This window comes from Dermacentor silvarum, chromosome 1 (assembly GCF_013339745.2).
Source record: "Dermacentor silvarum isolate Dsil-2018 chromosome 1, BIME_Dsil_1.4, whole genome shotgun sequence".
Lineage (NCBI taxonomy): Eukaryota > Metazoa > Arthropoda > Arachnida > Ixodida > Ixodidae > Dermacentor > Dermacentor silvarum.
Genome location: NC_051154.1, coordinates 369,283,156 through 369,296,333, shown reverse-complemented (window position 1 = coordinate 369,296,333; position 13,178 = coordinate 369,283,156). Strand labels below are relative to the sequence as shown.

The 13,178-nt window shown below is 46.4% G+C and overlaps 1 protein-coding gene across 4 annotated transcripts in view; it reads right to left on the bottom strand.

The window, feature by feature from the left end:
• Nucleotides 1-13,178, bottom strand: part of LOC119437452 (WD repeat-containing protein 6-like) — a 245,733-nt gene that overhangs the window by 139,789 nt on the left and 92,766 nt on the right. For all 4 annotated transcript variants that reach the window (XR_005189379.2, XR_007465092.1, XM_037704476.2 and 1 more), the window contains one exon: nt 5,972-6,144. Coding sequence is in view for 2 of the 4 variants with exons in the window: in XM_037704476.2 (XP_037560404.1) it covers nt 5,972-6,144 (173 nt within the window). In the remaining 2 variants the exon portion in view is untranslated. The remainder of the gene's footprint in view (nt 1-5,971; nt 6,145-13,178) is intronic.

Genomic DNA, 13,178 nt, shown 5'->3' with positions numbered 1-13,178 from the left:
GTTTTAATTGTGTTTCGATGATACGAATTTCGGCTAATACGAATATTTTTCGTGACCCCGTGAGATTCGTATCATCGAGCTTTTACTGTACATAAATCCGGTGACACTACAAGCACAGCAAATTACCGTCCAATCTCACTCACTTGTACGGCCGGCAAAATCCTCGAACATATAATCTTAAAACATATAGTATCATTTGTAGAAAAAAATAATTTAATTGTCCCTAATCAGCATGGCTTTAGAAAAGGATTATCTACGACAACTCAACTGATTGAGACAATCCACGACTTAGCGCTTACAATGGACAAATTCAGTCAAACCGATATGATATTCCTAGACCTATCCAAAGCATTCGATTGGGTTTCCCATCCTAAATTACTTCAGAAACTTATCCACTATCTCGGTAACAACAACGTCACCAAGTGGATAAAAAGCTATCTTGCAGGTCGACGTCAATATGTATGTTTCAAAGACTACTCTTCTGATTGCGGCGATGTGCTATCTGGCGTCCCACAAGGTGCCATTTTAGCTCCTATCCTATTTCTTCTTTTTATCAATGATTTACACATTAATACTAACGCCACAGTAAGAATGTTTGCAGATGACTGCGTTATCTACAAGGAAATAACCTGTCGTGAAGAACAGATAACTTTAAACAGTGCACTTGAAAATATAACACAATGGTGCCAAACGTGGCAGATGGTGATCAACACAGAAAAAACAGTTTGTATGACAGTAACGAATAAAAGAGCGCCCATGAACTACCCGTATTATTTACAAGGACATATGTTGAAGAAAGTAGAAGACTATAAATATTTAGGCGTCATAATTTCATCAGATCTTAAATGGGGCAAGCAGGTAACATATGTTGTTAATAAAGCACTGGCAGTTCTATACTCGTTAAAACGGTCGCTTAGATCCGCATCCATAGGTACTAAACGCTTAGCATACCTGTCACTAGTTAGCTCTATACTGGATTATGGAATAGTATGTTGGTTTCCCTTCCGTAAACAGTACATAGCAAAATTGGAGAGCGTACAAAGGAAAGCGATTAGATTTATTTTTAATAAGTATCGCCATCTTGACTCCCCTACAGAACTATTAAGGCAAGCTGAGCTTCCCACTATACAAAACCGAGCCCGACTACGTCTTAAGTTTCTTTTCCTTCTTCTTAATGGTAGTATGAAAATCAATGCGAGTGACTACTTACAGCAGACAGATACACGTAGTTCTCGAACAAAACACACCAAGCACTTAACAGAATACAGATTTCACAACGAAATATTCAGGTACTCATTTTTTTCCACAGGCAATCCGTGAATAGAATCTGTTGCCTGATGACGTTGTCACCTGCACATCACTGCAAACCTTTATCGCCAAGTTAACAAACAATGCTTTCTAGCTACTATATGCACGTAGGCACACTGTGTCGTACAATGGCATTTTGAATAACTTCGCACTGTCTTGTTTTCTGCCCTGATATATATGTGGGTGTGTATGTGTATATATGTGTGTGTGTATAAGTGTGTATACATATGTATATATATTTTTTTGCTGTTCATGACTACATTTTCTTTCTTCGTTCTTCTTTTTTGTACTAACCTTCCAACACGGCGTTTACTACTTTTCCCCCTCGTTTTATAGCATTTGTATAATGAATATAGAGTGCATATTTACTTCCCTGTTCACTTAAACTTATCTATGTCCGCGCCTACCTAAACCGTGTTCTCTTGAATATGTATCCTGCCCCTATCCTGCAACAGCCTCAAATGTGAGGCTAGCAGTATGTTCAAATAAATAAATAAAATACAAAGCAAAATTATTTATTTCTGAGAATGGGCGAATAGGAATTTTGAGGTTCGAAGCGAATTCGAAGCTAATAGTGATTTGGTCGAATAATTTTAAATCGAATAGTTCGAATAGTATATATCACATATTACAGTAAAACCTAATTCGTTAGAATTTCACGGGACGGAAACAAAATGTTCGAATTTCCCGAATGACGAATTATCATGGTATCCAGAAAACAATAAGCAAATGCTTACTATGTTAACACGCTTCTATTAGTTGAAAAGATGAGCAAATCCTTTTGCTATTTTGCACAAAAGCAGTGCGGAAGCTGCAATTCTCATCCTCTCATGACTGGTTGGCTCCCGCAGCGGCGATCGAGGCCTCGCGACTTCGTTCACAGCAATGCCGCGGTGCATGCCATGCCATCATTTGCGACACACTTTGCACTATTGCGCACACATCCCGATAATTTTTTCGCCAGTAAGCTGATCGCCAACAGATCGCATGTCCATCGCGATGGATCCAGTGCTCTTTGTCCTAGACAGCTTTGCACAGTCAAACCGAAGCAACTGTTTGTCGCAACCGCTGCAGAGGAAACCGCAGCAGCTATCGACGCAATTATGAACGGCGACTTTGCGGTGCTTAAGGCACGCGGCCGACGCGTGCACCAAGTTAGAAGAAAACTACCATTCGCTGGAACAACTGTAAACGAAATCGCGGTTGCTATCTATGTGATCAGGGATGGCGACTACGCAGCTTTTTAGGCACGCGGCCGACGCACGTATTGAGCCAAAACGAAACTACTTTTTGCCACAACCGCTGTGGAAGAAACCGCCGCCGCTATCGACGCGATCATGGATGGCGGCCAATGCGTTATGCGCGGCAGTAAATGCAATATAGGCACAAATATGCACGAAGCGTTCCTCCGTTGCTGTCATTCACGTACAATTTCCACTAATGAATATGGCGATGTGGACACTGCCGCCTCCTTTGGATTGGACGCTAGCACCGTTTCTGCTCTTTTGCATCGCACATTTCCAGCTCTTTAATGCAAAAATGTATAGCCTTCGAGATTTACGGTTGATGTATGGCAGCCATGACGTAAAGCATAGCCTTCGAGATGAGTTTTCGTACCGGCCGTCCGTGGCTTCTGGCTGCCTATTCAGGAGAGCCGAATAATTAGAAAATATTGAATACCTGAATTCAATTCGAAGCGAATAACGAATAGAGAATAATTCGATAGAGTATTCGACAATACCGAGTATTCACCCATCCCTATTTATTTTTTATGTGCTGGTCCTGTAAAAACAAGAAATTTAATTCATAGTCGAAAATGTTTTTCTTTTTCGTTCGATCTGCCCAATTATTCTGACATTTTTGCAGCCCCTTCCATGTCCGAAAAATTAGGTGGCAACAACCGTATGTCATTGTCGTCACATGGAATTGCATTCTAAGCACAAGCATATTTTCGTTTTGTGAAGGGCCCACACAAGCGAGAGAGATGCCGTGTTTGCCTGACCCTTACGTGCATGCACATGAGTTGTGAGAGACTTCACCTAGGTACTACAGAGCAGGACACATTTTGATACGTTTGTCCATAGCTGTGTTGCACTACTGTATTTACTCAATTGTAACGCCCACCCGTTTTCCGTGACCAAAAGAGAGGAAAAAAAAACATCCTTTACAGTACCGCGCACCTCACGCTTTCATACAGAAATACAACTATCGCTCAAGATTTACTCCCAATACACTAAATTTGCGATGAACAAAAAAGTCACAGTTTTGCCCGAAAGCCGTAGCATCAATTGCGACAGCAAATTAGCAGACAGCTATACGAAGGATAGTAGTTTTATCGGCCGCATAAACTTGTAAACATTCGCTGTTTAAATTGGTAGACTAATGCCTAAGCACACGTACTACAGCACATGGTCGAAGCTACGGTAGCTAGGCTCGAAGTGCGTAGGAGGCGGCCTTATTGAAATGCCGATGGCGATGTCATAGCGCAAATTTAGGGTCGTAATCGATTCTAACGCGCAGGCAATTTTTGGACCCGTTTTATCAGAAAAAAAGTGAGTGTTAGATTCGAGTAAATATGATATGTGACCGCGAATATATACTCCGGAACAAGCTCTCTCTTCTCTGGTGTTTCGTGGCGTAATGCTCACAGCACTGCACTCGTGAATGGGAGGTCCGCAGTTTGAATTGTGTGCTCGACAAATCAATTTGTATTTAGAAGAGCTATGAATTGGGATAGTTGGTGTGCATTCATTTTTTTCTTGCGCTAAGTACAGTAGGAGTCAACAGGGACAAAACGGACACTGAATATGAAGCAGACACGAAGTGACAAATGGGAGCGCAAACTACTAACTGGTTTATTGTCAGATCATACCACAGTACTTAAAGCACACAACACCGTATTGCGACTGCGTGAACTATGATTACAGCAGATACACTCAGATCACGTTCTCACGTTTCTGGTTGTTATGATTCTATTGGTGCATTCTGTGTATGCATTCTTTGCGTAAGTTATTTCGGCTTTTGTTAGCATGATTGAAGGCGTGCTCACGCAGTTGTCTTTTTCTTCTATTTCTGAAGCCTCCCGTATTTCCCTAGTTATTTTGTCTTTTTCTTTAGCGACAACTGTCGTTTTGTCAAAGTAAGCTGTGCATTTGCACGTTCTACGATGCATGCTGAGATTGCTGGATGCAGCTACTTGCTCGCATGCATAGCGATGTTCTCTGAGCCTGTCGTTCAGACAGCGTCCCGTCTGGCCCACATATACCTTACCGCATTTAAGCGGAATCTTGCACACAACATTATTTTCACAGGTTACGTATTTTTGCGTGTGTCTTAAGTTACACGATCCTTGTGCTTTTTCGTTCTCTGAATTCACTATCTTGGAAAGCCCTCTTAGCTTGATCGGTGCTGAAAAGAGCACTTTTACGTCGTGCCTTTCTGCCACCTTAATGCGGTGTGAGAGGTTGTGAACGTAAGGGACAATAACAGCTGTGATAAGATTATGCATGCATTGCAATGACACTTAAACACTGATGTCTATTCAAAGGCTAATCAAAAGTTACAGTACTTTAAACAAGAAAACTGCAAGACACTACATGGGAGGTAAAGTTAGCAGCAAATAAAACGTTTGTATAGCCAGTATTATAGAGTGATTTGGATTCATCAGAAAGCTTAGAAGGCTGAAAGAGAAGAAATAAAGAGACTGGTCGCCCTTTTTGTATGCTGCAAACACTGACGCACAGACTTTGTTACAGCCACGTTAGAATTGATAGAGTCACTGGATGAGCGCAGAGGTAAACAAAGACTAAAATTTCTTTTTAGGATCATGAAAGGGCATGCAAGGCTAAATTAAAATTGTATCTACAACTTCAAGTAAGAAGATGTGCCCGTATAAACCACAGCAGAGCTATTCAGTTTTACTTACCATGTATGGATACTTTTCGCTTCTGTTTTCCTGACGATACAAAAATGTGCAATAGTTTGCCTGATGCTCTTGTTGCCAAAAATTTGCTGCGGATTTAGAATGGGCATGAAATACATGCTTTAAAAATTGGATATTCTGTGTTTTGTTATGAGTATTTTCCTTTGTTGAATGCCCACTATGTATCAGTGAATTTTTCTGTATCACAGTGTATTGTGTATCAGTGTTCCTGAAATATTGCCCTCCCTGCAACGATCCTGAGAATGCAGTTGACAGTACTTATAAGCATCTAGTATCAGTTTTATCAGTATCACAACTGTCAGTGAAACAGGGAATGTGCACAACAAGCAATTACAACAGGGCACTGCAAATTACTGTCCTTGCACAGTCAAGCAATGGTGTATTTAGACACACATTTCAGCACGAAACTTGCCCAAGTGAAACACTACATGGTGCTACTTTCTCAAGATGGTGATGCCCTCAAGAAAAGAAGTCTATATCATCGCACTTATTTGTAAAGAAAATAACACTTTCCCCTCACCAAAACAGCCAAGCATCATGGAAAACTAGGGAAAGCACGAGGGATTCAAAGCATATTAATTTGAGGGATATGTCAATTTTACATGAATATGTACCACAACACAAAAAAAACTCCATTCTAATATACTTTTTTTGTAATAACTTATGGTGATTCCAGTAACTAGTGACCTTCCCGTGTGCACTGAAATCGCTCGTACGCACCCTTCATTGGTGGACACAACGAGGGACATGGTTCCACATGTGTTGAGGATGGCAAGATTACGTGGAAAATCTCCGCCATCCTTGAATGCCTCGATCCAAGTGGTCTTGCTTGACTGAATCACCACCTCCGGGATGTGCCACAAGCTCAGTGCTGATCCACTGCTCCCTGTTACCTGAAGTACACCACACACATATATTACCAAACCTTTCTTTCTCCCAATAGTAATTGCAGAACAGAAAGCCCTGCCTGGCAATACTATTATGTCTGACAACGTGCACTTTCAAGTGAAGTAAGACACTGGTTTGTGACAAACTGTCTATTTTGCCAGACTTAAAATATTTTCTCTTTTTAAAGCAAAATTGTGTGAATAGTTGAGCTTCATTTTGCAAAAGAAGACGGAGAAGTGGCAGACACGCACACATGCACTGTTACTCCCAGCTTATTAAGCATTTACCCCTTTGTGGGCTTTTCGGGCATTTCCACCCGCTACGTGCCGAAGGATTTTCAAAGTGAAAAAATTTTGATATATAATTAACACAATAGCAGGCTTTAAATTCAACTGCTGCCTACTGGTGATGAGTTGCTTAACATTTTATGAAGTTTTTCATCTGAAACTTAAAAAAATAAGAGACGCCGATTGTTTTAATTAGGATAATTAGTGTTCTACAGGCAACACAGTGGTGCTACAGACAAATTGCGATTTGGAGCAATTTTTGGAGCAGCAAAATGTTAATTTTTGGCAGTTTGGAGCATTCAAATACAGATTTAGGAGCAGCTTAAAGCAAATAATTGCCAACTGCTGAACACATCCTACGCCATTTCGAACACTTAAAATTGACAAGCGTTATTCCAGAAAGGATTGCTTACTGCAAAACAAGGTTGCTGTGCCTCTAAAGAAAAAAAAAACTCACTAAACTTGAGTTACCCTTCATGAAGACAACAAACCTTCTCACCCAGGATTCTGTAATTAGGTTATATTGCCACGTGTACTTGTTTATCTTTCACCGGTGACCGCTCTTCACCGGCTAACAAATGTTAACCGTTATCGCTCGGCGTAGGATGCACCTGCATGTATCGGAAGTTTCTCGAACGTTATCGATGCTTCTTTCCGTTGCCCGTTTTCACTGACGCTTATGTTATCCGATTGTTTCACCGACGCGAATTGTCTAGAACATTCTGGAAGACACGCGGGCACCCGGGAATAATTTGGAACATTCGATGACTCATGTATAAAAGCCGACTCGTTTCGCCACTGATCAGATTTCGCCGCTTTGTGCTTTGAGTGTAGCTTTCTTTTGTGGGCACAGGCTTGCCCAATAAAGAATCAGTTTTGCCATACACAGTTTTACGACTGTTCTCTTCACTGTCTCTACTACGTGACATCTAGTATTGGTGCTAGTGCGTTCATGCACCGAACGCTCCCGCAAAGCCGCGACCCAAGCCCGAAACCGGAGGATGAGACCAACATTGCCAAGCACCAGTGAGCTAGCCATAGGCAGCAAGGACTTTCGCCAGAATACGGACTTCTTCCCGAGAAGACCACAGCAATCAAGGCCAAGTCGACGACCCCAATGGCAGCCCCAGCGTCCCCCATCCTGCTGCAACAACCTCGGGAGCCACCAACGTTCCGTGGATCACCGGCTGAAAACCCTGAAACCTGGCTTGAGACATACGAGAGGACCGCAACGTTCAACAAATGGAGCGACGAAGACAAGCTGCGCCATGTCTATTTTTCGTTGGATGACGCTGCTCGAACCTGGTTTGAGAACAGAGAGACCACCCTGGTGACGTGGGACCTATTTCGTGAGAACTTCTTGAGGACCTTCACGTGTGTCATGCGCAAGGAAAAGGCTGAAGTTCTCCTAGAAGCCCGGGTGCAACTGCCCAGCGAGAACATCGCAATCTTCACAGAGGAAATGGCTCGCCTCTTCCGCCACGCCGACCCCGACATGTCTGAAGAAAAGAAAGTTCGGTTCTTGATGCGGGGTGTCAAAGAGCAACTATTTGCCGGATTGATGCGCAACCCGCCCAAGATTGTCAAAGAATTTGTTTAGGAGACCACAACGATTGAGAAGACGCTTGAAATGCACGCCAGGCAATACAACCGCCGTGCCCTGACCAACTACGCCAAAGCCTAAGCACTAGGCGCCGACGACCTGCGAGAGACGATCACAGCGGTAATACGGGAAGAGTTGGAGAAGTTATGTCCAAGGTTGCTGCCGCAGGTGGCCTCGATCGCTGACATACTTAAAGAAGAGGTTCAGCGGTCACTAGAAGTGCCAGATGTTCCGGCATCTCCTCAACCTCAGCCAGGAGCGATGACCTACACCGCCGTCGCCCGCCATCAAGGACCCCCTCCGCACTTGCGCCAGGGCCCCGTAACGCCACAGTTCCGTCGTCCACAGCCGCCAGCACGCCTGCCCGCCGCCCAGCGCAGCTACCAGAGGAAGACAGACATTTGGCACACCTCCAACCACCGCCCGCTCTGCTATCACTGCGGAGAAGCCGGCCATGTCTACCGCCGATGCCCATACTTCGAGATGGGCCAACGAGGGTACGCCATCAACGCGCCGCGTCCAGTGCGAGGTGAACGACCGCACGACATCGCCGACTACCTCGCCGGAGCCCAGTGGCAACCACGACGACCCTCACGATCGCCGTCACCAGGCCGCTACATCTCGCCGCATTGCCGTCAGTACACCGGTCCCACCCGGGGCCAATCTCCCAGCCCTTACCGGAGAAACTAAACGCAGCAACCGATGGAGGTGCGGTTGCTGTCCGACGCAATGCCGAAGATCCACCGCCGCCGACGAAGATTTGCGAATCATCACGATGAGCTATCAGCACACCACCAGGCAAGAGCCTTGACAACACTTCGCCGCCGAAAGTAGACCTGCCGACGCGACGTAGCAGCAACTGAGCAAGCCGACGCAGCCGTGATCCGACGCCACGACTCAGCCGTAACGCTAGACGACGGTCTACCGATCTACACGTGCTAATCGATGGTCATATGTCACCGCTCTCGTTGATACTGGAGCCGACTATTCCGTCTTCAGTGGACCGTTCGCCGCCAAGTTGAAGAAGGTAATAACGGCGTGGCAAGGAACCGATATCCGGACAGCAGGAGGCCACCTAATAACGCCGGCTGGAATCTGCACAGCGCGAGTCACGGCAAACAACCGCACTTACCCGGCGAGCTTCATAATCCTGCAACAATGCTCCAGGGATGTCATCCTAGGCATGAACTTTCTAAAGCAACACGGTGCGATCATCGACTTAAGGTCCAAGTCGATAACGCTTTCAACGCACAACACGATACCACCGGATAGAAACATCAGCTACCATGCCTTGAATGTGCTAGAAGAACAAGTCACCGATCTGCCTCGCTTCAGCGTAATGATTTTCTTCGGTACCGAAGTGCCTGCAGACATGGAGGGCGTCATCGAGGGTGATCATCACTTACTGCTCGACCGTAAGATTCGCGTCGCTAGAGGCATAGGTGAGCTACGTCAAGGGAAAGCAAGAGTGATGCTCACGAACTTCAGCCCCGAATACAAGCACATTAAAAAAGGAACCACGGTCGCCTACATCGCCAAAATAGTACAAGCCAGCAGTGCTTTCGCCTTCACGGATTCTATTGCACCTGCAATGACGACTGTAGTACCTGAAAAACTTTCGACGTCAATCAGAACCTTCCCAGGTATCAGAAAGAACAGCTAAAAGCTCTGCTCCTGCAATACAAAGACTGCTTCTCATCGTCGTCAAAAGTTCGACAAACCCCTGTCGCCAAGCACCGCATCATAACCGACGAATATGTCCGCCTACACCGTCAGAGCCCATACCGAGTTTCGGCGCGCGAACGCGAAGCCATAAGGCAACAAGTCGATGAAATGCTACGCGACGACATCATCCAGCCATCCAAGAGTCCGTGGGCGTCCCCCGTGGTGTTGGTGAAGAAGAAGGATGGAACCCTAGGTTTGTGTCGATTATCGTCGCCTCAACAAAATCACGAAGAACGACGTATACCCCTCTCCCACGAATTGACAACGCCTTGGAATGACTTTACAACGCAAAGTATTTTTCGGCGATGGACCTCAAAACTGGCTACTGGCAAATCGAAGTCGACGAGAGGGACCGGGAGAAAACTGCCTTTATAACACCAGACGGACTGTTCGAGTTCTAGGTCATGCCGTTCGCTCTTTGCTCGGCACCTGCGACTTTCCAACACGTCATGGATACAGTACTGGCAGGTTTGAAGTGGCAGACTTGCCTCGTCTATTTGGACAACGTCGTTGTGTTTGCCTCAAGCTTCGAGGAACACCTCCGGTGCCTTGAAACAGTTCTTCAAGCAATCAAGACCTTCCGGACTCACGTTGAAGCCAGAAAAGTGCCGCTTCGCATACGAGGAGCTCTTGTTTTTGGGACACATCATCAACAAGTCTGGAGTGTGCCCTGACCCACAGAAAACGGCAGCCATGGCCGACTTTCCTCCGCACGCTGACAAAAAGGCAGTGAGTAGATTTCGTGGACTGTGCGCCTATTACAGGCGCTTCGTCAAGGACTTTTCACGGATCACCGAGCCACTGACGTACCTCACGAAGGCCGACGTCGAGTTCAAGTGGGAGACGCCGCAAGTTGAACCATTTGAAGAACTGAAGCGACGCCTGCAATCGCCGCCAATACTTGCGCATTTCGACGAAAATGCGGATACCGAAGTCCACACCGATGCAAGCAGCGTAGGACTCGGCACCGTGCTTGTGCAGAGGACTGACGGACTAGAAAGGGTTGTAAGTTACGCTAGCCAGTTGCTATCGAAGACGGAAGCAAATTATTCCACCACAGAAAAGGAGTGCCTCGCCATCATCTGGGCTACATCAAAGTTTCGCCCCTACCTCTATGGCAGGTCCTTCAAAGTTGTGAGCGACCACCACGCCTTGTGTTGGCTAGCTAACTTGAAGGATCCTTCAGGTCGCCTCGCACGATGTAGTCTGAGACTTCAAGCATTCGACATCACCGTCGTTTACAAGTACGGGAGAAAGCACTCTGACGCCGACTGCTTGTCTCGCGCCCCCGTCGAACCGCCGCCACAGGATGACCAGGATGACGACACTTTCTTGGGACCCATCAGTGCCGATGAATTCGCCAAAAAACAGCGAGCCAACCCCGAACTAAGGAGCCCTGTAGACTAGCTGGAAGGCAAGACCGTCATTGTGCCGAAGGTGTTCAGGCGAGGATTGGCATCGTTTTTCTTGCAAAATGACACTCTCCTAAAGAAGAGCTTCTCACCACTCCGAGCCAACTACCTCCTCGTGGTACCCTCAGCATTGCGTCCAGAAGTTCTGCAAGCTCTCCATGACGACCCAACGGCTGGACACCTCGGTTTTTCCCGCATGTTCGCGAGGATACAAGAAAAATACTACTGGCCTCGCCTCTCTGCCGATGTCGCTCATTACGTAAGGAGATGCCGAGACTGTCAGCGACACAAAACACCGCCAACAAGGCCAGCCAGACTTCTACAGCCGATAGAGCCACGTCGCCGATCGTTCCAGCAGATCGGGATGGACTTACTGGGGCCTTTTCCGACATCGAAGTCCGGGAATAAATGGATCGTCATAGCTATGGACTACCTCACCTGCTACGCCGAAACAAAAGCCTTGCCCAAAGGCAGTGCTGCCGAGGTAGCCCGATTCTTCGTTGAGAACATCCTCCTGCGTCACGGTGCCCCAGAAGTCCTCATCCCCGACAGAGGTACGGCCTTTACGGCAGAACTAACTCAAGCCACCCTGCGACACAGCCGGACAAGCCATCGCCGGACCACCGCCTACCACCCGCAGACGAATGGCCTCACCGAGCGCCTTAACAAGACCCTCGCCGACATGCTGGCAATGTACGTCGACATCGAACATAAGACGTGGGATGCCATCCTTCCCTACGTGACCTTCGTATACAACACGGCCCTGCAAGAAACGACGCACATGGCGCCGTTCAGCCTGGTCTACGGAAGGAAGCCGGCAATGACGTGTGATGCTATGCTACCAGACGTCACCGATGAAGAAAATCTTGACGTTGCCACCTATTTGCAGCATGCCAAGAAGGTCGACAGGCGCCTGCGCATCAAGAACCAGCAGAGGACCGACAGCCGTCACTACAATCTTCGAGGACGCTACGTCGAGTTCCAGCCTAGCGACCGTGTTTGGGTCTGGACTCCGATACGCCGGCGAGGACTTAGCGAGAAACAGTTATGACGCTATTTCGGACCCTACAAGATTATCCGACGGATTGGCGCACTGGACAATGAGGTCGTGCCAGACGGCATTTTGCAATCACAGCGGCGGCGCGCACGACCTGAAGTCAGCAACATGGTGCGTCTTAAGCCTTTTTACGCCCGCTGACGAACTTAGGTACTTCGTTGCTTTGTTATTTTTTTCTCTTTATTACGCGTGGTTTTTGTTATCGGTTTCATGTTTGTTAGTAGCATTGGGACGATGTTTTTTTTAAGGGGAGGATATTGCCACGTGTACTTGTTTATCTTTCATCGGTGACCACTCTTCACCGGCTCACAAATGTTAACCGTTATCGCTCGGCGCAGGATGCACCTGCATGTATCGGAAGTTTCTTGAACGTTATCGATGCTGCTTTCCGTTGCCTGTTTTCACCGACACTTATGTTATCTGATTGTTTGACCGACACGAATTGTCTAGAACATTCTGGAAGACACGCGGGCACCAGGGAATAATCTGGAACATTTGATGACTCATGTATAAAAGCTGACTTGTTTCAATGCTGATCAGATTTCACCGATCGCCGACTGTGTTCGCCGCTACTGTCGTGCTTTTAGTGTAGCTTTCTTTTGTGGGCACAGGTTCACCCAATAAAGAATCAGTTTCGATATACACAGTTTTACGACTGTTCTCTTCACTGTCACTACTACTTGACAATATCAAATTGAGTGATGTTGCTCACATTGCTTTTTATATCTTATGAATTCTTTTCATTGGGAGCTGCAAGCTTAGCCACGTTTTCAGCAAAGCTAAAACAAGCATCAGTCAGAGACATCTGGCCACACTCAATGTCATCAAAGCTCTTCTGAGCCAGGCCAGCCTCGATAAGCCCTTGCTAACGCTCAAGCATTGCTTTAGACACTGAGGCGTTTTTCAATGGTCTGCTTTTCCTCGTAAAGCTTTTCCTCTGCTCAGCAACTGGCTG